The sequence below is a fragment of the Tympanuchus pallidicinctus genome, unplaced genomic scaffold, assembly GCF_026119805.1.
Source record: "Tympanuchus pallidicinctus isolate F22 unplaced genomic scaffold, pur_lepc_1.0 scaffold24, whole genome shotgun sequence".
NCBI lineage: Eukaryota > Metazoa > Chordata > Aves > Galliformes > Phasianidae > Tympanuchus > Tympanuchus pallidicinctus.
In genome coordinates this window covers 4,069,930-4,097,767 of record NW_026294741.1, presented here as the reverse complement: position 1 = coordinate 4,097,767, position 27,838 = coordinate 4,069,930, and the positions used below count along the sequence as shown (strand labels likewise).

The 27,838-nt window shown below is 50.5% G+C and overlaps 1 protein-coding gene across 1 annotated transcript; it reads right to left on the bottom strand.

Annotated features, from left to right (window-relative positions):
* Positions 1–75: 75 nt before the first annotated feature.
* On the bottom strand, positions 76–27,613 carry PHF12 (PHD finger protein 12). Its single transcript, XM_052688590.1, has 15 exons — positions 27,226–27,613; positions 26,793–26,974; positions 14,807–14,879; positions 12,925–13,312; positions 12,268–12,388; positions 11,188–11,320; positions 10,325–10,489; positions 9,489–9,650; positions 7,691–8,507; positions 6,111–6,233; positions 4,624–4,767; positions 2,780–2,878; positions 2,179–2,261; positions 1,540–1,678; positions 76–1,254 (listed from the first exon to the last, which is right to left on the bottom strand). Exons 1-15 carry the CDS (start codon positions 27,289–27,291, stop codon positions 920–922), a joined length of 3,030 nt encoding a protein of 1,009 aa, XP_052544550.1. The 5' UTR covers positions 27,292–27,613; the 3' UTR covers positions 76–919.
* Positions 27,614–27,838: the final 225 nt, after the last annotated feature.

Sequence of the window (27,838 nt, the reverse complement as noted above, 5' to 3'; positions counted from 1 at the left end):
CTGCTGCAGCCCCCCAAGCCCCACTCCCCCCCCCCATCCTGCTGACAGAACGACACAGACAGGCAGAAAACAATGTGAATTTTTCTTTTTTTTATATACAGAATACAGGAAAGTTTCTGTAAAGTCTAAAACGTTACAATTACTCTGTACAGTGGAGCTAGCTGGCCTGCTGCAGGGGGTGGCATATAAACAAAAGAGACAGAGGGGTTACGACGAAACGAGCTGCTACAATAGACAAGTCGGGGGACGTCATACCACATGTAGCACTGTACACAGCTTTAAAACATTGAAAATGCCATCACTGATGTATTTACACAGAATCCAACACTTTTCCTTATTTGAAATTAAAAAAAAAAAAGAAAAAAAAAAAAGGAGAGAGGATGGACACCAGGAAAAGAATTTGTTTCTCACTGCCCAATACACAGTAGCTACTGTAGTGCAACCAGAGCGGGGAGGGATGGGAAACGTAACTGTGGGAAGAAGAGCGGCTTCTTTACATTAAATAAAACAATGATATTGTATAGATTTGCTGTATGAAAACTGTATTTCTCTTTTAATATAAAACTATTGTCACTGGCACAAAATAGAACAAGTTTCTGATTATTTTACAACTGCGTGGGTGCGATCTGTCAGAGAGTCCTCGGCTCAGACGCCCCTCGCTCCGACGCGTCCTGCTCTCGCTGCAGTTTTCCTTTTAAAATGAAATGTATAGTACAAATATATGTGCAAATGCCCCTAAAACTCGAGCAAAAAAAGAAAATTAAAAAAAGTTAAACGTTCTTCATTTCATGCAAACGGCGTGTGGACAGTCTCTGGGCTGACGTTAGAAAATCCCACCTCGGTTTTGTACAGTTTTTGCATTGCAAAGAGTCTGAGGGTGTTTTCCTTGGGTCTCCAAAGCTTCTCTTCCTCGAAATTCCTAGGGAACAGAGTTGGAGCGCAGCACGGGCACCTGGTGGGGTTTCAGAGAAAGCTTCTCCTCCAAGTCCATGTCCTGTACTAAGGCAGCGTCCCCCTTGGGCTGTTTGGTCGCAAATTCGGTAATGCTGAAAACAAACTGCAGGCAGCCCAGCTTGATGTAACTGCCGTGGTGGAGCAGAGCCGTCCCCTCCCAGCCGGCCCCGCTGCCCCCTATCAAGCTGGAGCTGCTGGCTTTGCAGTTGCAGGGTTTCCGATGCTGCCCTTGTGCCTGCGAATTCATCACGGCGGCTTCTTCATGCGGCTCCTCTTCCTGCTTCCTGCTTTTGTGTCGCTCTGGAAAAGAAAAAGCACGTCAGGTTTGGTGCAGCTCGAGGCAGCGGCCTGTTTCAGCCCGTTGGGGCTGCTGCTCCAGGAGCAAACCCTGCAGCCTGGAGGCGCTTCAGCAGCAGATGAAGAGGAGCAGAGTCCCAGGGCAGCCCTAAGAGGCGTCCCGTTGTCCCCAGGGGGACACGAACGCATGCAGGTCAGCAGCCAGGCAAGAGGAAGCTGAGCAGAGGGGAACAGGACCTCCGACGGGTCCCCAGGGCACGACAGGGGCCGGGCTGCGCGGACACTCACTTATCACACTCTGCACTTTGGCAACAATACTGCTGGGAGGAGTGGGAGCCATCTTCTCCGAGAAGTCACACGAATAGAGAACGTTGTCCACCGTTGTCCCGTGCTCACTGTAGTTCAACAGCTCGTAATGTTTCGTGTTCTGAGCAAGGAGAAGAAGGAACTGATCACAAACAACCCCTCCCTGCCTGTTGCTGTTGATGCTCAAACAGGAGCCCGTCTCCAGCAGCACTTCCATTGGCAGACCGGTCTGTTTACGCCATGAACAAACTCATCTCTGGATGGTAGGAAGAGGCAGCTCTGTTTACACTAACATTTTAGTTAAATATCAGCCGGGTCAAAAAGGATCAAACCATCTCTGTGCTATTTTCCTTCCCCGGATGCCAGCAGTGACAGCGCTCGCTTGTGGTCAGCCTTTGTCCACAAGCACTTTGCTCAGAGCAACCATGCTGGCAGAGCTCTGTGCTTCAGAAAGGGGTTCGACACAAAACGCTGACGCAGCCTTCATGGAGTGAAACCATTCACAGCTCTGGCTCCTACTTTGCAGTCCCATAAAGGAGCACCGCACAAAGGCAACCTGCTGCCTGTATCTCCAGCTCCCCCTGCCATGCATGCCAAGCAAAGAAAGGCTCGGGCTCTCACCTCATCGTAGAATATGCAGGCGTGTTTGCCGGACACGTAGTTACAGTGACCATAGCTTGTAAGGCACACATCCATATCGGCTCCTGCCAATGGGGAGGACAAAAATGCTCAGTTCGTTTCAGGAAGAAAAAAAAAGAACTGCCAGGCAGCAGAGAACAACAGACAGAATTAAACTTCAATTAGCAAAACAACAGGGGAGCAACTGCCTTTGTCTGCGCTCCCAGGCCTGCATGAATAACGCTGCGATAAGCCACGAACAAAGTTTCAGTGGGGGAAGGGAGAGCTGGCTGCTGCACAGGCAGGAGGGCTGAGCAGCATTTAGGTGTTACCGGCCATTTCCAGAGCGCCAAAGGGACGCGAGCAGCGAGAAACAAAACCCACAAGCAAACTTTAATTCTTCCCCCTGCCCAGAGACGTTCTGGTGCCCATCAGGCTGCAGAGGCACAGCCCCAGAGCAAACATTGTGCTGCATGGGGGCCTTCTGTGTTTGTGTTCGTGAGGAATCCCAGCAGCGGCGCTCACCTCCCCTTGGAGCACACGGGGGGGGGGCAGGGAGAGCCACTCCACCTCTAGGAGGTGACAATGGGGAAAAGCCACTCACCTGTCCCAATGTAGAGGGTTCGATAGCACATATTGACCGCACCCCCCAAGCCCATCAGAGGGTAGAACACTGCCCGGGCTTGCACTTCCTTTCTTTGCGCTGCAAGATAAAGAGAAAGCACTTGAACAATGTTATCAGCTCCGCGGGCTGCTTGATGCCAGCAGAGAGCACAGATCCTAGGGGGGATGCAGCTTTCGCCTCAGCTCCAGCTTTCCAACCCTCCAGAAACGTTTGTGGATAAAGTATGGATAAAGCATCTCATCGTTAGGGAGAAGCCTTCCCAGGTACCCAGAGAAGCCATGCAATTGCAGAGCACACGCAGCAGAGCCATGCTGAGAACAGGAGCTCTCTACCCCTAGCTTCTTTCTTCATCTCTCCTGCTTTGGGTTATCAGCCTTGTGCCTTGCTGGCAAAGCACCGCTTACAAAAATTGCTGCTGGTGAACGTCACCAACATCACAGCTCCACGTGTAGAGAAGCTGCAGGAAAGGCACAGGTTGAGCAGCCTCGACCAGGGATTAACCCCATTCCCAGCAGGGGCTGATGTCCTGAGCACACTGCTTTACCCTCAGGTCGGTCCCTGCAGCAGTTTCCTGGCAGCCAGGTTCAAATCATTCCATCGCACACCCGCGTGAACTGGGCAGAAAATCATTTTCTGCAGAACAGATATCAAACCGCAGGCCACACAGGGCTGTCGGGATTTCAGCAGCTGCCTCTTGGAGATAAGCCCCTCATACACACAGAGCCTCTTCTGACACCACATCTGCAGGCCAGTTTTATGCCAAGAGTGTGAAATCAAAGAGCAGAACACAAGGATTATGAGACTGCTTGCAGAGTCACCTATGTCAGGAACAGTGGCCACACTGAGTGGCATCCCTGGACGTGCAGCACTTGGCACAGTTGAATTGTGCAGCTTGCCACCTCTGCACGAGTCCTTTCAGTTGTCTGGCTCTGCTGACTCAACAGGGCTCACAAAAGGTTTGAAATCTACTGTCAGTAATGCTGAATAGTCAGCTGGATGCATCCATCCTGTCCAGAAAGGGCTGTGGGTTGAGACAGCATCAATCTGCCTTTTGGGAAGCAGAGTGCTGAAGAATTTCCAGGAGTTGGTTGCTTGGAGCAGCACAGCAAAGCAGCTCCGATGGCAGCCCGGCGCTGCATCTGACAGCAGCGCTCAGAAGATGATCAACAAAGCATTCAGAGAATGCTGTGATGCTACAGCAGCAAGTAAGCAGGCAAGCACAGAGCTTCAGAAGAAGGTCAGCCATGCCAGCAGATTTCCAAAGACCTTATCTTGGATATCCAGCCCCAGGCCCAGCAGGGGGGAGCAGACAACTGCTCCCACAACAAGGCTGTGCTCTTAGTGCTCGAAAGCAGATCACACTGAATGACTGCATGCAGAGGAACAGGAAGCCACGTTCCCCGTGCAGCTGGTGGTGTTTTAGTAATGCCAAAACCCACGACCAGAGCTGAATTCAGGCCTGTGGAGATTATCAATGTATTTATCTGAAATGTTTCTCTTGTCCATCTCAAAGATGGGGAGAGGAGAACAACGCAACCTTCCCATCTCGTGCTCAGATGAGTAAAACGTGACATCACCAAAGACCTTCAGAAAATCAGAAGGCTCACTGACACATTACTGAAGGTGTTCTCACTGCATGACAAGTTAGCAGAGGGACCTGGAAGCGTCTCTGGTCAGCAGATATCCAGAGAAGGAAATGTAAAGAGAGAAAGGCAGCATCAAGCAGATACCAAAGGAAGAGTGAAGATCTCCTTCAAGGAACAGGCAGAAGTGCCAGAAGGGTAAGGCTCAACATAACCCAGCTATTCTAGGGCTGCTCTTACCTTCAATGTGGTTTGCCACAGGAGATTGCTGATGGGCACTGACACTGCTTGCTAGAGACTGAGCTTTGGAAGGAAAGAGCTGATGTATTCTCTGCAAGGCCAGAAACTTGATCAGCTGCTCATCCAGCATATTTATCTCAATCTCTGTTAAAACAAAAAGCAATTAGTACAGTTATTCATGGAAAGGAGTCATCTGAGCTGCAGTGGATTTAACAGTCCAGCTTTCAGACCTGCCATGTGCTTCAACAGCAAGGATCAACAACATCCACAGTACTGAGAACGTGACACAGGGTGGTCTCTTACTTCTCACGTGAGCAGTGCATACAGAGAGTCAGCTATGGCTGCAAAGCTGCAAAGCAGGCAGCCAGCAGAAGTTCAGGGCTCAGAAATTCGGGGCAACAAGGACTGCTAGGTTGAAAACCTGCTGTTTTAGCTCAGAAGCAACAAGGCTGTAGGGGCAGACATTGCCCCTTTGGCAGTGGGCTGGCTCCTTCTCCTGAGGCGTCGTTATCTAGTCGTAAAGTCTTTGCACTGCAGCAGTAACCACCTCTGAAGCAGCTCCATGCTCATTCCTGAGTCACATGCTTTCACAGCAGGGTCAATTAACCAAAACAAGGTAATTCAGACTGGATTATTAACAAGCTCCAAAGCAGATCTGTTGCTGATAGCTTTGAAGTATTTCTAGTTGTAAAGCCCTATGGAGATCTGCCTTCTGGTAGCAAAAGCAGGCTGGCTAACCTCTGTTTCCAAGTTTTTTTGGCACCAGCAACAGTTAAAACAGCAAGCAGAAGAAGCACAGACACAACAGCCTTTCCTGATGGCAGAGGGGTGGTCTGGCTGAGCTGAGCAGCTGGGATTCACCCATGAGAAGACGGCCATCACACTTGCAATGCCAGAAAGGCTCCATTTGAGAAACAGGCCCTGGCACCAGCCTGCCTCGCTGTGCTATGGATGACTGCTGGTTAGGAACCTCCTCCTCCTGAGGTCACTGCACTGAGACAGGGCAATTCTTGCCAAGTGCAACAAAAGGCAAATAAAAAACTACGCCAGTCCAGGAGAAGACAGACAGAAGCAGGAATCAACCAGGAAATGAGCAGAGCTGATAAAGCACCGCGACTCAGAGACTGCTCAGCTACAAGGCGTGGAGATGCTGGGCTCTGTGCACGTAGGGAACACCTCTGAGCACAGCTAGCACCACAACACGGCAGGGCTGCAGGCTCCTGCACGCGAATCCCACCTGGAAAGCAGCCCAGGCAATAGCACTGGGATTGTTCCTCAGAAAAGCTTCAGGCAGAAGCCCTCCATTGGCCTCGCTGCCTTGGCGAGGCTACAAGCAGGGAAATGCGTGACACGTGTAAGGTAACGCATATCCTGCCCCTCCTTCACCTGACTGCAACCCTGCCTTATCTCTGGAGCTCCTTCAGCACAGAAAACGCCCCGGAAGCCAACGCACAGCGCCAGCAGAGACCGATAAACCAAATACTCACCGCCATCCATAAAGGCTTTCAGGGAACTGGTGAGGTCCAACATGGCCGCAGAGTTCGACGTGAGCGACGAGGGCAGAGTTAAAGCGCTTCCTATGGATAAGGTGCTGGGGCTGACCTTACCATCTACAGGGAGAATGGTGCAGAGGAGATGTGTCACCGTGACGTGAGACACAGGCCCAGCCCTCGGGCCGCTCAGAGTGACTAATTCTGCACAGAGCCATGCTTTGAAATGGGCCCCAATTAAAAGACCACGAGCTTTCTGCCCCTCGCACGAAGGTCAGCGTGTGCCTGGAACACAGCAGTGGCTCTCGGCCTCCATCTCCTTCAGTTCTGGAGGAATTCTGCACTTCAGAAAGCCAGGCCCCCCCACTCCCCAATTAAAGCAGCAGCAATGAGAGACAGAAGTGATGCTGTACTACAGAGCCTGGCCGATAAGCACTGAGCCCCCAGAGCTGAAGCAGCCTGCTAAACCTGCAGCACTTTGCTCAGCAGCTTGCCCAGGTCTGAACACGCATTAAAAACCCATCTGCCTCAACCTTTTCATTTCTGTACAATTACCAACTCCGGGCTGCAGCTCACTGCTCAGAATGTGACAGTCACAGGAATTCACCACTCACAGCACCCTGCAGCACCTGAAGGCCTCCCAGCCTTGCATTTCCAAGCAGGGGACAAACCAGCAGCCCCAGAACGACTGCGTTGGTTCAGCAATAAGCAGGGATGGCAGCTGCTCCGGGAGCTGCTCCCAAGCACAAGCTAACGCTCTGAAGTTACTCAAGAGGAATTTTCAGAACAATAAGATGCTGCCTACATTGCACTCCACCCAAACCCACACTGAGCAGCTACAGCTGCAAGGAGAGCAGTGACAGGCAGCTCTGCTGCTTGCTTCAAACCCAACCTGCACAAAGGATCCAATGGTTTGAGCTTTGGGCTGGTAGGGGGGAGGCAAAAGGAAAGTGAAAGCTTCTTCTAGCAAAAACGTAGGAATTAAGAGATGCTACCCTCACACCTTCAGCTCTCCATGTTTTTCACTCGATATTTTTACATTGATGAGTGGGTTTGTGCCCTTTAACAGCAAGATTTTAGGGCAAAGCCCAGGACAGAATGGTAAATCGTAAGTATCTGTGTGAGCAGAGTGGCAGGTCCTAAACTCACTACAACGTCCCAGGTCACATTCCTGCACGTCAGTGCTGTGCAGCTGCAGACTTAGCATGAGGGGACACAGCCATCATCAGAACAGAGAGCAGAGCATCAGAAAGGTGAGAAGTGCTTGGGAAAAAAGCCTGTCTGGCAATCCAAGTGGTGCTCTAAAAATCAACTGGCAGTTTTATAGCAGCACCGGAGCAGACAGGGAGGCAGCAGCCAAGGGATGGGAATCTATTGCTGCTTCCCAGAGCTACCGACCCACTGCCTTGATGCTGAGGATTGAACTCTGCTCTCAGGTACAGCCCACAGCTCCTCTGAAGGAACCTAGGATAGGAGAGACTGTCCCAGGTTTCTGAGAGAGAGCCTGCAGGTCCAGAAACAGCACTCAGCTGCACGCCTCCCCACCCTGGGGCCAAGATCAGCTGCTGGGCACTTACCTGAAGGTGGTGCTGGTGAACAGAATCTGTTTGTGGATCCAACAGCAGAGATCCCATCTCCTGCAGCCTGGGGAGGGGTGAGAGCCCTGGTGGCAGTCAGAGGGGAGCCCATGGATCGCAGGTCCGCTGACAGCGGCGGTCCTATCTGCGTCTGCACGTTCTTCCTTTGCAAAGTGCTGGTGGTCTCCAGGCTGGCACAGGAGCTCGATATGGAAGTAGGCATGCTTGTGACTGGCACAGAACCCCTTTGTGCACAAGAAACGGGTCCTCCTACGTTCTCCGTTTTGACAATGGTTCCAATGGTGTGATTCAGAAGTCCACAAGTCGCTGGGGGCGTGAGGGGCCTGGGCCACGTTTGCCGATGGGACAAAACAGGTATTGTGTTACCAGCTCCAACCAGCCTCTGGGAGTCAGGCAACTGTGCTGAAGGTTCGGATGAAACGCCATAGAAATGAGGACCGTTCACTTTAACGTCAGAGGCAGTCGGCCCATTCGAAGTCCCGCAAGAAGACACCTTCTTGGATTTATCCAGACAGGAGCTGCAGTTGACGTCTTCCTGTGACACAGTCTGCTGGGATTGTGAGGAACTCAAGGAATTCTGGGCGGTAATCCCTGAGGTGCAGGATGACATGGAATAGAGGGAAGGTGTGGGTGCCTTGTCAGCTGCCTGGTAAGGGTTGGCGAGCGCGCCGTCTGCCACAATAACAGGCTTAATATCAGCCTTCTCTGTTTGTTCAGAGTCCCAAAGCGAAGTCATCTGCTTAGCAGATAAATGTTTCAATATGCTGCACTGGAGCGCAACAACACTACAGAGCCACTGGGAGAAAGGGAAAGAAAACCCACACGTTAGCTCTGCAGGCACACCGTGCTCCAAAGCTCCACCGCCCCACTGCTCAGCACCCAGCACCTGCTCTGAGCTCATCAAGTACTGGGAGAAGGCTTTGCATGTGCACTGCTCAACTCTGTGCAGAGCTCAGCGCACAGAGAAGCTGAGATCGCAGGAGGGGAAAGGCAGCAGGCAGCTCTCTGCTCCCAAATGTTTCCCTTTCTCTGCATTGAAAGTGGTGCAAATTCTTCAGCTAGTTACATTCACATTTTCCACTGACACGGGCTTCTGTCCAAACAAAACCCTTCAGCTTACTCCACAGCACGCTGGAAAGAAATGCTGATTTAACTCATGCTAAAGGCAGTCACCTGCCAAAGCAGAGGATCAGAGCATCTTTTCTTCTACACCTGGCTGAAGACGACCAAAAGATTTCCTCAAAGTTTTAAGCCTTGAGGTCAGTGTGCACACACCGTGCACAAGAACCATCGGGACTCGATGCCTTTGCATCGTGGAGTCCAGCAAGGAATTGCCTACAAGATTTAAACAATCATTTGAGGTCAATTCAGAAATCTTTGGTTATCAGCAATAAAATGCTGCCCAGTAATGTGACATTAACACACAAGCAAATGTGTCAGAGAGCAGCCTTACATAATCAAATTGGAAGTTATGTCTTCTCAGCCAGGAAATAAAAATGACATCTAGACAGAAAGCCCTCAATGACACTGTTAAGAGCAGAGAAATATTTCACCACTTTCCTGAAGTGTCAGGTGAGGAGGCTTTACATTTCACCCGGAATACCAAAATGAAGTTTTAATGGGCAAGGGGTGTCAGAGAGAAGACAAGCCATCACCTTCAGAAATACGATTTTGAGACTGGTTTCCCTGACAACTGCTCTGACGGCAACTGAAAGGGAAAAAGATTGTTGTACCAAAGCAACTACAGACAGAGTCTAAGCATTTTGACTTCATTTACCTCCTGTTGTTCTGTCTGGCTGGCTAAGTGCTCAGTGTTCAAAAGGTGCTTCTGCAAGGGTTCCTCAGGGATCCCGTTACAGATCAGCTCGCCATCTCTAATTGCTGCAGGCGCAAGTAACGGGGGTGGAAGCCGGTATTGGGACTTTATAGCATCAGGAACCTACATGGGAGAGAAAGAAGATCCACATGAGAACAATTACTCAAGAATGACTTGTTAAATTAAGTGCCTAACCAGCACTGTGCTTTGTGTTTGGTGTTTTCTGACCCAGAGGAATCCTGCAGACAATACATTAGAAGTTTCAAGTACCGAGTACTTTAAATTGATGCAGCTATGCTGAAATTAATAGGTTTCATTCCCTCGGGTCAGGCATGACTTCAGCATAACACAGTGGCTACAGCACAAGAAAGTCATGCAAAGAAAAGGCAAGGAGAAAAAAAAAAGGGGGTAGCATTTAAGACAGCCACATGTTATTTCTCAGGCATTCTGGTAGAGATGTTCCTTGGGGTTCAACAGGGAACACAGTGCAGCTCAGATGCTGACTCTAGGGCCACCCTTGGTCGGTTTTATGTTGTGCTTCCCATGCCTGTGCAACATTTAAAGGTTCACTTCTCATAGCTGAGCATCACGGGTGCTGGAGAAAAACAGAGCTGCTTAAACCCCATGTGCAGTGAAAACAACTTCCCAGACTGCTGACTTCCAGACATCTCACCAACACGTTCATTCAGTCCCCACCTCCTCCTCCTGCCCCAACAAGGCTATCCCTATGGGGCATGCTGGTTCCCCTGCCAAACTAACACGGGGAGTTTCACCAACACCAACTTGTGGACACTCACCTTCAAACCCTTTCTCTTCACTGACTGAAGAACTCTGCGATTCGGAGGATGTTTCTTATGGATTCGGTTTAAGAAATCCACCTTGACAACGTGCTGAGAAATGGTGTCCTGGAAGCGGTCAAACACTCGGCACCGATTGCTCAGGGTCAAGTTCTTCTGGTTCAGCTGGGTGATCAAATGATGCCACAGTAGTTAGGGATCTGCAGGGCACTAAGGCACCCTAAGACTGTCATAATGCCTGGCAGCACTGGCAGTACAGCACGGGCTCTGCTTTACGCTACTTACTTCCTGCAGCTCTAACCGTTCCTGCTAAAGGGCGTTGCTGGAGGCAAAGACAAAAGCACTCAAGAGGCCTAAAAGCAGCATCAGTGCTCTCAGAAGCAGTTTCTCTGGGCACAAGCCCTGTTCCAGCCCCCTGTTTTCTGAGCATTTAGTCTCAAGCACAACATTTTTCATTTGCTTTTCCACAAATGAAAGCGCCTGCTTGGAATGACAGTTTTTTGGGTTAAGCATGCAAAGAATGACTTCCCCTATTTGTAGCACCGAGCTGCTTTGTAGCACAGTTCAGGAAGCTCATCTAGATCTTAAGGAGTCCAATCTGAAAACCAGACAAGCTGGCAGTGAGTCACACTCCGAGCTGTCGGCTTCAGTTACAAGGAGATCCCCCATCTCTATACTTTATTGCAGAGAGCAGCATCACCTTCCTTTGGAGGCACACTGCTTGCAGCAGGAGCTTTACAAGCATTACAGGGAGCAATAAGAGCTCAGAAGCTGTTTTACATTGTTGTACTTTGTCCCTTAATGGACCTGCCAGGTCCCATTCCAGCATCTGGTTACCATACTGCAATCACAGTCCTGCTTACCACCACGTGTTCTATGTGATTTGGGCACATCCATCTACCCAGAGGCATGGCAGTAAGAGGTGGCTCCAAACAATCCATGTGGAACAGGAGCGGGCAATAATCACACTGAATGAGAGGTGCCACTCTGCAACTCCTGCAAAGAGAGAAGTCACACCTCATTTCCCATGCAGAACAGAGAGTCAAAAGCAAACGTGCAAGCTTGGCTAACCACATCAGCTTATCTTTCCCTACCAAATCCCACATGCTATGTTACTTGCATCTAAAATTAAGCTTCAGGTTTGTAACTTGAACCGTATGGACATTCTGCAAGACCCACTGGAGGTGAAAGGACTTGTCCTAACACACGAGGGCTTCTCGGTCCTTTGGCAGGAGAAGCAGCAAGCACCAGTCAATTCACGTATGCAACTTCTCAAGCTGATGTTATGCAGTGGTTATAAGTGGCTTTGTTTAGAGCAAGACTTAAAAGATCAGAAAGAAACCTCAGACATAAGCCATTACATTTTTTTTTCCAGAAAACTCATTCTGACTGGGTTCCCAAAGTGCTATTTTGGTCCTGCTGACAATTTGAGTAGGGATATATCTGTGAGGTTTTTTTCCTACAGTCATAAAAAAACCCACAGCAGTACTTTAAACGAGTTTTAAGATTTACCATTGCAGCACAATACTCCTGTTTGCCTTGGGCTTATAGCTCTCTCTGTATATTTCTATTTCCTAAAGGTCACCTCTTCACATTCTTTCTTTATGAGCCAGAAACAAACACCTCTGCTTTCTAAACCACCACCACTTTAGATTTTTTCTGAGTAGAAAAATACCAAAGGCAAGATGGCTCAATCTCTTCAGGCTACACTTTAAAACCTTTACAGCTATGCAATACTGCAGAAGCCACGGCTGCACTTGTCGTTAAGCATCTGCTATTTAGCAAAGGTTATTATGCCCTTATTTGCTTAGAAGATCGTAAGTAGTGAAGGAAAACAGGAAAGATAAGAGGTTGGTCTTCTTGTTTTTTTTTTTGTCAGGAAGAACTTTGTTCCCATGAATGGTGCAGTTACACCAAACAGCTTCCCTGGAAGAATTAAATACCTGTTGCATGTGAAGCAGACTTTGACCGGCAAGGGAACCAAACCATTGTGGTCTAACTCGTGTTGTGCTTTCTTGACATTCTTTCCTGTGGTTTCTTCCTTTCTCCTCCTCTTGCTAGTACCTGAAAGAAAATTTTAAGAAAGCTTTGGGTTACCCACACAGCAGAGATTTCCTTCCTGGTAGATAATCAGCGCAGCAAGAAGCAAACAGAAGAGCCTAAAAGGAGCTGCTTAAGGAGCCCTTATCCATCACTAAATCTAGATTTAAGTGACAGAGATTGGCTCTAAAGGTAGGCATACTTCAAGCTTAACACATAGGGAGCCATGGAAACAATGCAGTCATTACTTGATATGGTTATATCATACGAAGAGTTAAAAATCAAGTAATTGGACAATAGGAAATTCTTCAGATTGATGATTTAGACTCAACTGAATGCAGAAAGAATCCATTTCAATGCTGACAGAGCTGCCAGCAGCGTCCCCACATCCTGGGGAACCAGAGGCAGTTAGAAGAGGACTGCTGGATGAGGACCAAGGAGAGCAGAACACCTTTTGCTTTCACCACAATCAACAAGGAGCAGAGAAGGAAAACAGCAAGATGGCAGCAGGATGCAACTGCAGACACCTCCGCCAACACAGCGGGCGGCCCGTTGCTCACCTGGAAGTGCTGTGGTGCAGGTCAATTCATTCGGCAACTGGAACTGCGTTGGGTTCCTTTCCATGGCAGCAGCAATAAGAAGCTCAAACGGTCGCTTCAGCTGGGGCTGCCCACAGTCCATTTCTGCAATGGCAGAGTCATCATCCACGTCAATTATGTCCTCATCGACATCATTCTGCTCTGAGTTGGGGGTCTCGGTGCTGGCATTGGATGTGGGAGTGCCAGGCCGGCTCGCTCTCCTTTCCAAGATCCTGGCATGCGCATTAGCCCTGATGCTGCTGCTAGACCTGTCCAACAGGTCTGCGTCACTGGTTGGGGAGGTGGTCCTTTTCCCAGATTTGTCCACCAATCCATTTACCTGCCCCAGCTCTTTCTTCTGTTCTCGCTTCTGCACGACATGAATAGGCAGGCTTATCACGGAGGCCACAAAGCACATCGACTTGACAAACAAGCAACTGAAGACAAACGGCATCTGAAAAAGCTTGAGCCACTTACTACAACTTCACCCGTGAAGTCACCAAAGCCCTGACCTAGCAAAAGCAATTTGACTGCAGATGACAAAAACATACAGATGACAAAACAGCTGAGGGGAACACCAAGCGTAGGGAAGAAAATGAGCATCTCCCTCTCTCCTCTCAGGACAGCTGTACCTGAGCCCAGACCAGGACAACGTTTCACAGCATCCAGCCCTAAGTACCTGCCTGATCAGACAACTCTGTTTACTTTGCCAGCCAACACTGAGACAATCTCCATGGTAGGTCATTCATTGCCGATGCAGTCTATTAACCTTGGCAGTGCATCCAAACCCGTTACAGAATGAGAAGGTCAGCTGGAGAACACAAGCACATCATAAAAAACACTCTGCTATCTCCTGACACCAGGACTCACGAACAAGGTGGGCAGAGGGAACTGCAGCAGAGGGAAACAATATGCTGCCATCACCGAGAGGTCCATTCTGCAGGCAGGGGCAGCTGCATGGCCAATTACCATGCCCCAGTGCCTGCCAGCACCCATCTACTCCATCACTATGAAACGTTCTGGAAAAGGAGAGATTTTTAATGCAGAGAGGTGTTTTTGTTGGTGCTGTGCTTCTGAAATTTATATTATTACATTTGTGACCTTCATCTTTGCTGTCAGCAAAGCTGAGCAGTACCCTGGAAATGTGATGAGGGAATTGCTTCAGTAACATAAGATCTGTTTTGGGTGTCACTTCAAGAGAACAACTGGTAGATAGTTCAGCAGAGCTCCCAAATCCTCTGTCACACAGCCTCGTGTAGTCACAGAGATAAGATGTTTATGTTGTGCAAGACAGTTTCCTGGACAAAGAGTACCAAAGCAAAGGAGACAAGCCACAATCTTGCTCAGTCATCTCCCCATCCTGATCAACAGCCCAGGAAATCACAACTCACTGTGATTTCACCCTCTGCTGATGTGCAATTGCTGTGAAGTCACATTTCTATTAAAAAAAAAAACCAAAAAACCCCACACACATTAACCACAATCACAACCCAATGCTAAAGCTGCATTAACAGGACTCCTGCTGCACCTGCAGGCAGCTCACCTCCTCCTGTATGGGAGCCCCTCCCTCTGTGCCTCAGTTCTCCCTCCTTTCCATAACGAGAGGGAAGGTTAAAAGGCACAGCCTGACACAAACAGGTCAGGTGCTTCAGTTCCGTGGCTCTTGGTAACAATATTAAAAATATCAGGATGGTCTCATCAACACACTTTGGTTTTCTTGAAGCCTTTCCTAAACAAAGCCCCTCATAACTCTGTGCACAAAGAGCATCTCTGGCACTACGTGTGCTGATACAAAGGGGAGAGGAGATGACAGAATCACAGGCAGCTGAGAGGCACAGAGCACACTTGTCACAAGAGGCTTTACCTTTCGGCGCACGGTGCAGCGGTGACACATCCACTCCCCTGGAGGCAGCATTTCCTCGCTGAGTGGAGGGTTGCTGCAAGAGAAACACAAAGCAATGCTTTAAAGTTATTTCTGGAACATCTCATCTCCACGCAGCCCGACTCAGGGCAGCTCTGTCACCAGCAACGTTTGTCCTCCACGACATCCATTTCGTCTCCACCGTGCAGAACGCTCCGGCAGTTCAGTCTCAGTATTGAACAGCAAAGGGAAATGGAATTATTTCTGTGCCACACGTACGCCTCCCCCTAACCCTAATGCTTCCTTCAGCTTGATGCTTCTCCATACTCCACGCCTGGGCGCACCAACTTCATGGTGGGAATCACCCTCCATCTTAAGACAGCCCAATACTCTCAGAAGTGTCACCACATACAGCCTGCCTCGCCTGCGATGCAAGATGCATCCTACTCGTATGGACTTGTGCTTACTATAAAAACAGCATTACGTCAAAAGGACATTCTCATTTTGATTCTAGAAATAAATCAAAGCAAATTAAATGTAGGAGTAAGGAGGGCTATTTTGAGAATTCTTTTTCCCCTCACTTAAAGGCAGAGCAGCATATGTTAGCTGCTACACTTCCCTTACAAATCCTACAAGCTCGAGTACTTTCCAACACCTCTTTATTGTAAAGTTCTGTTATTTCAGCAAACTGCTGACTGCTGCAAGAGAAACATCCACGCTGTCAGATAAACAGCTAGTTACCACGCAGCACAGCTTTAAGATATATTTCTAAAAGCTCTGCCTATCGATGCTGGAGATACGACACAAAGCCTGCTAAGCATGTCAACCCCCCATCCCCAACGGCAGGGCTTGGCAGCTCCCTTTCCCCACATCAGCAGCAGTGACTGAGAATCACTGAGTTGTTTGAGCTGGAAGGGACTTTTAAAGGCCATGTGGTCCAAGCCCCCTGCAGTGAACAGGGACACCTACAGCTGGGTCACGAGGTGATTGCTGCATGGCCGCACAGGCATGGAGCTCACCGGCCCTGCTAAGAAGCCATGCAAGCACAGGCAGCCAGCTCACAGCTTCCCTAGCACAGCGGAATCACACAGGGCGTTTCAGCCTGGGCTCCTAAGCCCGAGCTAAAAAAAACAAACATGCTTCTTTTGTTTAGACAAAGTCCCAACACTGCACGCTGCTGTTCCGACAAAGGTGCCGCAGCCACTGTGATGTGCGCTCAGCCCTGCAGTGCTTTGCCGGAGGCCTGAGGGAAGAACGCCGCCAGGATGGAGCTGGTAACCTCAGCACTTGTGGTGTCAGGCTCATGGGAGCTCTGTGGAGCCAACACATCTGGCAGCCATTTTGAGGAGCAGGGTTGCAGAGGCCTCAACGTTCTGCACGCTCCAGAAAGGCAGCGCTCCGCGGATACGCAGCAACATACCTGCAGCTTATGTTTCTCATTTCCTGGAGGGCTTGGATGAACAAGAGATCAGGCTCTGGACGACAGCACCAAAGCCCCAACTACCAACTGCTTCCTAGGAAGCCTCGAATGCCTGCTGCAAACTAATCTTCTGCTGAGAGCAGTGAGGAGAGGGGCTGGGAGGAGCGGAACCAACGATCTCCAGGTGCCCTCCGCAGCCTCAGTCCCAAGGTGGGCTTGGGAACAGCTCAGGTTTAATCCCGCTGAAAACAGAGCCCTTAGGACTGCACTACAGTCAGCACAGATCCTCCTGGCCCATCCCTTCCCAGCACCCCAGGGACCAGGAACCCGCAAGACTTTGGTTTATTCCTGGTGGATCCGTGCCTCTGAAGCTGCTGCAGAGCGTGCCCCGACGGCTGGGAACACGCCTGCCCCGTCCCAGCGCCGTGCCAGCCAGACACACGCTGCCAGAGCCCCAGGGCATTGGTTTTAACTGTTACCTTCACCTTACATATTTTATAACGAAACAAATTAATACCGCAGCAAAGCTCCGGAGGTGCCTAGAAGAGTTAGAAGGGGTTTCTTCCTAAACGTGCAAGCTGTTGGGATGTTTCTTTAAAAATCTGAGCTATCTGCTCAGCAGCCACGGGATCCTGCATACACAGTGATCTTAAATAAAGCTCTCACAAAGCAGCGTTTAAGAGAATGCTTCTTCCCAAAGGATTGGGAAAGATGAGCGTCAGTGCAGCGGCAAGGCTGGAGCTCCCAGCTTCACCCCCTCAGTTTTTGTGCTCGCTGTCAAGGCCTGACTGCCACGGCAGTGCATTAAAAGAGCGATTCTGCTTCTCCTGGTTAATGAACTGTTCACCAAGGCGGCTCGCTGCACTAACAAAGACTGATGAATGCTGCACCCGGACTGCCGGCCCCTCCGCACGGAAAGAGCATTTCCTGCATCTTAACATAAAGCCAAGGAAGCGCTGAAGAACGCCGTTTCAACTGCCCGGTTATGACCACATTCCTCAAGCTTTTACCGTCAGCGTTACGAGAAGCTCGTTTCTGAAATCCCAGCGAGGCGTTCGGTCTTCACAACCAAGGTGAGGAGCGGTGCTTTGGCAGGAGCGCGGGGCTGCTTTCCCCCATCCTTCATTAGCATGCAGCCCTCCAGCCGCCGCAGCCTGCTGCCAGCAGGACCCGAGCCGTGCAGCACCAACGTGATCTCCGGTTACAGCACATCTCCTGGAAGCACACGTTGCTCCATCCTGCCAAACCCTCCTTTCAAAAAGTTTCCTGTGTTGTTGTCACAGCGGCCCAACGCTCTTTTACCTGCAGGGTTTGGTTCGACCGGACTCAAAACAGCCCGGAGGATAAACGCGTTCCTGAATTTAACACAAAGACAGCTCCAAAGCAACAGCGACTTTCAGTTTGTACCCACACAAACATCTGCAAGAACAACTGCAAAGCCTCTGGAAATTAAAGGAGATGTTGATCATCACACATCCCAAAGCAGCTACAGCCATACCCAACTGCCCAAGGCCGAGCTAATTGCTTTTTTTGGGAAAAGCTAAGTGGCATCTCTTGAAATTCAGATCAGATGTATGTTGCCAAGGCTTGCCCTTGTGAACTTTTAGGCTCACTATTATGCAGAGCTTCACAAATAGCATTTAAATGGCTGTGATGAAATGAAAAAATCTTCAGGAGTCATCTGCACTTCGGGAGCTTTTCATCCAGCAAACAATAGCACGAAGCCACTCTGCTTTTTAATTTCACACTCTGCAGCTCTCATAGATCAGATGCCCGTTGTTAGTCTAAACCCCATAATTACTCTTTACTTTGCTGACCTCCACAAATGAGTAAACAAATGCTCAAAGAATGGCACCTTCTTCAGCACAAACCGGGCTCAGCTCTCAAAGGAAGCAGTTAGCAGCTAACCAGGAGCTATTTCCACGTGGCATTCCTGGTGGCCACCTCGCCTGCAGGCAGGCTGACAGCTCTGGGGTAGGCAGCAGGCAGATGACCTGGTGTCTGGTGGAGCCTTCTTCAGTAACTTCTCTTTGATTTCAGTCGTTTTCAGCAGAAATCTTCTCATTACCTCACCAGGACTCAATGACAGGCTTACAAGGAAGGATGCTGGTTACGTCTGCCAGTAAGACAGAGGAAGAAACATCCGGCTCTGCTGCTGGATCCTATTTATCCTGGTGATGGATAGAGGTACAGCTGTTCCACCGGCTTCATAAAGAACAAGGCTTCCTGGCTTCCTACAGCAGGGCCTCAACGGCAGCCCTAACGAAAATGAACCAGGAAACCAACGGCACTGTCCGCACATTACAAGCGACCCATTGAAAACAGAGAAGGTTGCATCATTTACACATCCAGCTCTTTGAAACAGTGTTACCGAGCCCCAGTTACACGCCTCTGCTCACAGCTGCTCCAAAGCCCTGCAGGACACCTGGAACAGGGCGCCTGGAGCCTCTGCTGAGGGCAGGAACCACAATGCAGGCAGCAGCTGCAGCCTGGTGAAGGTTCTTCTGTGCTGCAACTCTTCCCTTCCTGCTGCAAGTCTTGGGTCAAAGAGCTTACTATTTTCTGTGAAGATGGAAGCAAGGCTTCATTATCCTGAAGGTAATTATTAGGAACGCCAGCAGCTCTGCCCCCTGTTCCAGTAGCCAGGATGGCTCCTTGGCACAGATGAGTGAAGTGCTACAGCAAACTCTGTCCGCTCATTCACACAGACATTCCGATGCTCAGAGTACAAGCAGCGATGCTGCTGATGAGCACAAGCACCACAGCAGGGATCACCAAACTTCAGATGAGCTCAGCACTTCAGTGAGCTCTAAGCATGACCTGATCACATCCAAACTAATGGCTTTGGAGTTTTCTGGACTCCAGTAGGCTCACGCATTGCATATGTTACACCCACTCACAGCCAGCAGTGCAGTCCATGTTAATGGCTGAGCATTAGCTGCTGCATTTCGTCTGTAGTACAGATTCCCCTCCCCAGAGGAAACGAGTGGAAAAAAGCTTAACAGCACTCAGCGTCAGTTTGTTTACTCTGAAGTCAAAGTCTTGAACGCGTATATAAAGGCAGGGAGATGTTTGTACATCCAGCAGGGAGAGATGGACATCCAGGACAGGTCAGCATGTGATTACTTTGGCTGCCGCTCAGTAAGGAGGAGAACAGAAATGGCCGTTTCACACGACACCAATCATCCCATCCTCTGCAACAGTGCCTCTGCTCTGCACACACCTCTCAAACAGAGTTAGAAATAAGGGCTGAGCAACAGACAGAGAACAGAGGCAGGATTAAAACACCGCGATACAGCCAGATAGCGAGAAGCAAGATGCAAGCAAGGAAAGACAAAGGTATGCTAACATCTCTGTGTCACCAGGTATGCTACAACCCAACATTCATTGCACACTTCTTTCTTCCTCCTACATACAGTGAAGTCCAGCTTTCTGTCTCAGACCTGACAATCAGGAGTGTCCAATAAAGCAGTTAAGCCGCAGGTAAACATGTGATCCCCTGATGTAATTGCTTGCTTCTATTCATAGGAAGAACCCAGCCTAGAGACCAGTCCCCAGGCAAGCCATTAGTTATTACTCTCATTAACAGTAGGAAAAAATTAAAGGGAGAAGAGGTTTTCAAGATATTGGATTTCCATACACACAACTATATGGCCATATAAACAAATGGGATTGAAAGAACACGTGCCCTCCAGTTGTCTTCTGTTTGCTGTTGTTTTGTTTCTAAATTAGCTTGGCTGCTTTTGAATTTCTGCAATTTGGGGCATACCTGCAAGTTCACTGAGCCTGGCTTTGTATTTCTATCCAGAAGTCAATAGGAAGACTTGTTGACTTTGGAAAATTTGGGTCACACACTGAAATTCAGCCATTTTGCACATCCCCATTCCATCCCATGCACCACTCCTCGCGCCTGTGCTGCAGACAATGGTAACAATAGCCTGAATTCAATGGCCACATTCATCATTAAGTGTTCAGATCTCTATAGCACCATCTTCTTAACAGATTAGAAGTCACCTTCTCAAAGCAGGATGACACATAGGGAAGCAACAGGGAAAAGAAACAGGGCTGAGGAGAAACACGGCACTAGTGAGAGCCAGTTCACCCAATTTTGTCTCGAAAGAACAATAAATGAAGAGACAGCTCTACTGAGAAAAAGAAAAAAAAAGGAAAACACGGGTTTGAGAGGTTTCTGAAAGGTGAACACATTCAGCCCTAGCGATACCGAGTGTGTTCAAAGGAGAGGGGCTGAAAGGACAGAAGCAATAAGGTGGCAAAGAGAGACGAAAAGCAGAAAGCAGCACATCAGAGGAAGCTGAGACACAGACCATAAAAGCAAAAATACGAATTCAGTTTCACATAGACACAAGTGAGGTATGATTCCAACACTTCTGTGTGGGCTAGGCTTCCCCAAGAACACTGGGGAGGAAAGGGAAATGTAGAGCAACACAAATATCCCTCCACTCCCAGCCCCCAAAAAAGCCCTGACAGAGGGGATAAATCCCTTCTGCCTTTCCTCATCACCTTCACATCCTGCTCCTGTGGCTGTTCTAGCCTCACATCTCCAGGAAGCTCACGTGATGGCTGCCCCAGCTCAGTGGCTGTAGGCAGGTGTTTCACACCGATCACTCCTGCTTGCCAGGAATTCAGTATGGGGTTTTCAGCCTGCCAAATTGCATCCTCAGGCCACTGCTTTCCGTGGGGTTCAAAGTCAGTAATCTCCAGCTCCATCTAGTTTACTTCAAGTGAGTCGTGCAGAGCAGACGTCAGCAGAAATAGGTTAGTGCTGGGTTTGGCTCTGTGCTCCCCCAGCTGCCCCGAGATGCTTTTTGTGCTGCAGATCTGACACGCTGACTGAAAGAATGATTTACAGCATTCCTTTCCTTCTTCGTTCTCCACTCTAGGAAGCATTTACTCCACACCCTAAAAGGGTATGGAACCACCTGACTACTGATACCCGTCAGCTCCCTCATTAAAGGAAGGCACTGCACCGTTTTTACTCAGCTTACACAGACACTGCAGCCTTCCTTCCAACAGCTGGGCAGGCACTGAGCTGCTGTGGGGCTGCAGGCTCCGTGCACTGACTGCTCTAAGAAAAAGCCTCCTCTGACTGCCTCGTAAAATGCCAAGGTTCGCCAGTGACTCGACGTGGCAAGACGTTGAATCCAGCACTCCACAGCCCTCGAACAAAGCCATGTTATACTCTGAGATACATTAGCATTTTCTGAAGTCCCAGCTTACTTCCTGAGTGGTTAAAAAAAAAACAACAGGTAGTCATTCTCACATGCGATTTATATTCTAAAGGGCAGCACTCCCTGAAGGCTCAGAGTTTGCAACACTTGCCTTCAGGAAGATACATCTCCTTCCTGTAAGTAACTGCTTTCTTCTCAGTGGATTCCTTGCTATCCACCCGACCACTAACAGGGCTCCAGAGCACAGGAAAGCCCCCAAGAACCTGCCAGGTACCACTGAGTCAGCGCAGAATCAACACAGCTTAACGTCCACACCTGCAGATCCCTGTTTCCTACCCCATCTAAAGCAGCTCTGAGAAACTGAGAGCAGTGAGAATGATGAGAGCATTACACCACTTTGTGTAACGTGTACAGTGGTCCTTCTCCCATTCCCAGCTGTAAGATCTGCAGGCAGCTGTATAATCTTAACAGCACTGAGCTCGCATGCGATAAAAAGGCACAAGGCGAGCTAAATTGAGGTGAATATATTTACAGGATAGCACTAAGATCTCCATAACAAACAGTCATTAGCAGATTAGCATTATGAATCTAATCCAATTAAGAATTTCCTTTGCAAATGCCTAGAGGAGCTGGAATTCCTCTGGGAAGACCTTTCCATGTTTTCAAACGCTCCCGTGAGTCATGCCTGCAGGTCTGACATAGCAGGAGGAGCAGCTAACGAGGCCACGCACACTGCTTCCCAATGAGCCACTGCCACCAGCACGGCCTTTCCAGGACGACTCAAACACCAACTCCACAACAGCACCAAAAAATGAGTTCTCAGCTCCGTGAGTCCCGGTCAACTTAAAAGTGGCACCTTCCCAAGCCAAGGGACAACACAGTGGAGAAGTGTCCTTACTAACAGCCTCACACTGCGCCCTTCGGATGTTTGACAGAACGCTGGGCTGTGCCTGAAGACAAAGCAAAGTGAAGGAGCTGAACATCCCTCTTGCTGAGATGGAGAGCATCCCCACGCCTTGCTGTGCCCCACGATGTGAGCGCTGCTCTGCTGCCCACACCGCAGGATGTGCTCACGCTCGGTTTAACACAAGCACACGCAGGCTACAACTGTCATCCGCCGGTCGCAAAAAAGCTGAGATTCGTTCATGAAGTTCTCGTTATCGGTGGCTTCCTGGTGCCCCCAGCTTAAGGTCGCACATTTAGCTTGACCTTATCTGGTTTTGCACTGAGAGATTTAAGACGAAAATAAGGAGAGCGAAAGATTTCATTGGAGCAACTCTGCTTCAGAGAACTGCCAAGTCCGATCATGTTACCACATCTGCAGGCACATGCGCAGTGACCCTGTGCACAGAGAAACCAGGCCAGAGCAACTGCTTCCTTCTGCTTTGGGATCTCGACTCCAGTGGCCCCAGCAGTACCGAAATACCACAAGCACAGATGCACAATAAGCTGTTGGCTTTCACCACTTTTCCTAGGGGTAGGACAGCCTGCAGGGCAGCTTTCTGGCCATCCTGCGGCTCCTTGCGGATGCTTTGAACCTTTCAAAGCTTCACCTGAAAGCCTGAGGTGACCAAAGCACCACCCGAGGGGCATGAATAGCAAAGACAATAGCCAGGCTAATGCTTTCCTCCTCACCCCTCACACAGAATGGATATTTATGCAAAATCACAGCTAGACCAGATGCCGAGATAAGGCAGGACTTGAATAAGGTAGAGAAAGAGTTACTAATGTCCTACAGTTGAACACAACTTTTTTCCATTCTACGTGTGAAGAGTTTAACTGATGTGACTCACAGAAAATATGCGAGACTCAGGCTGAGCTCCGCCGTCAGCTCTTTGCAGCTCTGTTACTCCAGTTCTTCGACAACAGCACTCGGGAGAAGACTGCCAAAGCCGAGAGGAAACAGAGCCAAACGCTCCAAATACAAACATAAAGAGGCAAGTGCTGCACAAAGTGCGTGCAGGACCCAGTGGGGACGCGGTGTATTTCTGCCACAGATGCAGCAAAGGGAAGCCCACAGCTGGGCAGCACCACTGCATGGCACTGTCTGCTCACTGTGATGAGCAGCTGGCGGGGTTGGGGCAGCTCAGGTCACTCCAGCAATGCTTCCACAGCAGCACACGATCATAAGAGGGACTTGAACAGCGATGCTCAGCTGGGTGAGCAGCTCTACGAGGGCTCCTGCACACCGTGAGACTCGAAAAGAAGCACAACACCCGGCTGGTATTCCCCTCCCCCTCTTGCTAACTAAACTTCTCTTCTCCCAGGGATCTTTCTAATCCTCTGCTGACGCTGTAATGAATTTGCAACATCGCTCACTTTGCAAACAGGCGTAAGAAAATAAGGGGAACTTCAACAATCACACACCCGGGAGGAGGAGGATATAGATGGGGATGAATAACAGAGGTAATGGAAAATAAAGCTTTTTTTCTCTTTTTCTCCAAATATGTAAAGATGGAACACAGGGACCTGAGTTAAGACAACATCAGGACAAAAATGCAGGCACTGCCCCATGACCCAAGCAGCAAATTCCAGGCAAACAGCACAACCAAAGCCAGAGTTGGGAGCTAAAAAAATAAATAAATAAAAATCATATATTGTTTTCAAGGAGAGGAAAAAGCACTTTGGAAATTCAAACCTGAAGACCTGTCTGTGATATTAACCAAAGGTGGTGACTCTGAAGGGGTTCTGAGCTTCCCCATATCCCTCCCACCAGGCCCTGTATCTGCAGCACCCTCTCACCAGTACCCAGAGTTCTACACCAAAGCAGCTGTTCTGTGTTGTGAGAAGAGCTGAAACCCCAGCAGCTGAACCAGGACAGCCCTTTCACCTCTAGGAGAGCAGCCATTCCCCCTGTGCAACCACACAGCTTGTTGTTTCCCACCAGAGAGGCGTGATGCTATCAGACTTGGGAAGTTTGGGGGATTTTGAGCAGGCAGGTTCACACAGCGCAGTGCCATGGAGCATCGTTTCCATGTGGGCAGAAATGAAACTGCTCTGAGCTGGGGCTGTCTCTGAGCTGACCACACCTTGACCTCTCCTTTTATTGACTGATTACAATTCCTTGGCCAATTAAGTGCCCTCTTTCTTTTTTTTGTGCTTCATGGATAGTAAGTACAACCTAGCACGAAAGCTTACGATAAATATTAAAAGAACAGTTAAGCTGCCAACACAATTCAGCCAGTATAGCTCAACTGCTATTCAAAACCACTTAAGCAAGCACTGCACTACAGCTGCTATTCTTTAAAGAAAAACAATAATTAAAACAAAAACAAAAAAAAGCCAGAAAGGAAGTTTCAAGTGCTGCCTTTATGCCTGAGTTTATATCCTGAACGGAAGTTTACTTTATGCAAGATGTGGAAGGTGAGGGGAAGAAAACATGGATATAAAAGCCAAGCATCGCTCTGAGACAACCTGGTTTGCTCCAAGGCTGGGGCTTCTGCTGCTCCTGAGTGCTCACCCAGAGATAGCCCAAGGAAGGGAACAATAAAAGCAAGGAGGAATAACCAGAGCTGCACCTTCTGTCCTGAAGGGTGACTAGTTAGCCCAAGAATTTTTGTAATTATCACGTAACCAACTTGAGTACAGCCAAACCTCTCTAGATGGCTGATTTACATGACCATTTCCCACTGGCTATAAGAATCTTGCCAAATGAAGTCATGAATCATAGCCAGATTCCACCGTGCGCAGAGCAGACCCATTTACAGCTAGGATGAGCCAGGATTCGGAATCAATTAAACTTTGCAGCATTAGTCACAGCCCTTCCATCCGAAAACCCAAGCGTGAAGCCTCTGCAAGAGAAGGCTCGGGATGCATTCAACAACATCTGCGAGCAAACACTCGAGTTAAAAGCGAGCATATCTGGTGTAAGAAAAAAGCCCTTACATTAAAGCCCGTGGAGAAGGTCAGAGGAAAGAAAGAAAAGGTCGGTGTCATTCTAGTAAACGCAGAGGATGTGCCCAACCACCAGCAGCACTTCCTCGGGGCACGAGGGATGATGTCATGGCTGCTCGCTACAGCATTGTTGGGCTGGCCTGGCTGTGTGCTGCTAACGGGACACTCCCTGCACAACTGCGAGCGCACGCTCAGCTTTCCTGGTATCAGCAATCAGTTCAGTGAGTGTTCAGAGAGCTGCAATCGGCACAGAAACGCGGCGTAACCAGCGTGCAAAGAGAGGGGAAAAAAATAGGTGAAAAAATAAAGAGACAGCTGTAACGGGGTAGCAAACAAAAAGCTCCAAAGCATGAAAGAGAGAAAGGAATGCGGTTAAAAAATCTCCCCTAAGGAAGAATACTCGGTAAGCATGAGCTCCAGCTGTTTGACTCGCCCCGCTCCCTCCTCCACTCCATTATCCACTCTGGCTGTGCTAATTTAACACAAACCCTCAGCCTGTGTCAACTGTTGAGCGAGCAGAACGGACACTGCAGCCCCCATTGCATCTCCTGGTGCAGAACGGAGGAAAACTCCGCTGTGGAAAGTTGAGGGCTGGCTTTGTGCTGCGTGCATGGGAAGGGCCGAGGTGAGGCCCCAGAGCCCTCCCTGCTGCAGCCTCCACTGAACGGCGTCGCAACCGCCTCCGCGCGCACCTCCAGCTCCAGATTTGCATGCAAAAAGATCTGCTTTTATCAACCGAGCCGCACAACTCCAAGCAAGAGGGCCCGGCTACCCCGAAATTCACAACAGTCATTCCCCACGGATGAGATAAGCGTGTCTATGGAGTCAGGAGGGAAGGAAAAAGGAGGGAAAGAAATAAGCCGTGCCAATTTTAGAAGTCCGGAGCCCCGGATTTCTGCAGGGAAGGTATTTTCACGATCGAGATACTCAGGAAGAGCTGCGAGGGTTTGGAAGTCACATATGCAGCCAAAATGGCGCTGAGAATAAAAATATAATTTAAAGGAAGGTCGCCATATTGTAAACAGTGAGGCAGGGAGACACAGAGACAGCAACCTCCATTATTCCCAGCAGCCGCTGCAGCACGGAAGCGCCGGGAAGGCCGGGCCCAGCACAGGGACAGCACTGTGAATCCCCTTAAGGCAGGGACCGGGGGGGTGGGGAGGAACGGGGATGTGTTTGGAGGAGAGAGGAGGGGAAGTGGGGTACAGGCGGGGAGGAAGGCGGCAGACAGACCGAGGCCTGGGTTCTCCTTTAGGCCTCTGGGCACAGAAAGAAAGGAGGGCCTGGGGTCAGCGTGTCCACACCATGAAGGCGTCCGGATGGGGTTTTAGGTGTGGATTGGAGACTTTTAAAGGGGGGATGGGGGGGGGGGGGGGGGAACGGAGTACAGCAGGGCTCACAGCTCCGTTCGGTTCCAAGGCAGGCACTTAACGGGGGCCCCAACCGCAGGGACACAGAGCAGGAGGGCGGGAGCACAGAGCCTTACCAGCACTGGAGGTGGAAAGCGGCGGGGCAGTGATCGCAGCACAGCAGGTCCCCTCCTTCCTTGCAGCTATCGCAGCTGTCGTGGTTTGTGGCCCTGCCACTTCTCCTGGGCTCCTTCTCGGGCCTCCTGCTCCTCTTCTCCCCATCTTCGCTCTTAGGGGGAGCCAGCAGGGCCTGGATTTGCTGCGCACACACACACACAGAGGACTCTGAGGGCCGCCCGCACTCTGACCCCCACCGCCCCCCATAGCGCACGGCTCGGTGGGGCCGGGATAAGGCCGAGCCCGCCCCGGGAGGCCCCCACCGGGGATTGGGCGAGCGGCCGCACTTCCTTCTATGGCCACGGGGCTCGGGGCCGGGTGGGGGGGGTGGGGTGTCGTAGGGGGGGGTCCCCTCGCCATTTTGCAGCCCCACCGCCCCCGCCGCCCCCTCACCTCCATCAGCCCCCCGGAGGTGTCCAGGTCGTAGACGATCGTCTTCGTCTCCATCTTCTCCCACATTCATCCAGCCCGGGGGGAGCGGCCCCGAGAGACCCCCCCCACCCCACCGCGAGGGAGCGGACGGAGGGACGGGGAGCGGCGGCGGCGGAGCCCCACCGGGCGGCCTCGAGACGGGAGAGAGGCGGGGCGGGCGGCGCTGAGGCCTAACCCACGGGCCGCTGCGCTGCTCGGCCGGGACTCCAACACCTCCTGCCGCCGGGCCCGGGGGAGGCTGCGGGGGGCCCCGCGCCCGCTGCCATACCGCGCACAGGAGGGCCCGGGCCGGCCCCGCTCCGCCGCCTCACAGCGCTCGGCCCCGCACCGCCCCGCACCGCTCAGGCGCCGCCGCGCTCTGCCCCTCTCCTCCTCCTCCTCTCTCTCTCTCTCAGGGCCCCTCCGTCGCCGCCGCCGCCGCGCCGCCCGCGCACGCGCAGACCGCGCCCCGCCGCCCGCCCGACACTGCGCACGCGCAGCCGCCCCTCCCCCGCTCTCGGCTCAGGCGGCGCGCGCGCCTGGGCACCGCGCTTGCGCGCGTTTTTGGCTCCGCCTCCCGCGCCCGGCTCTCCCC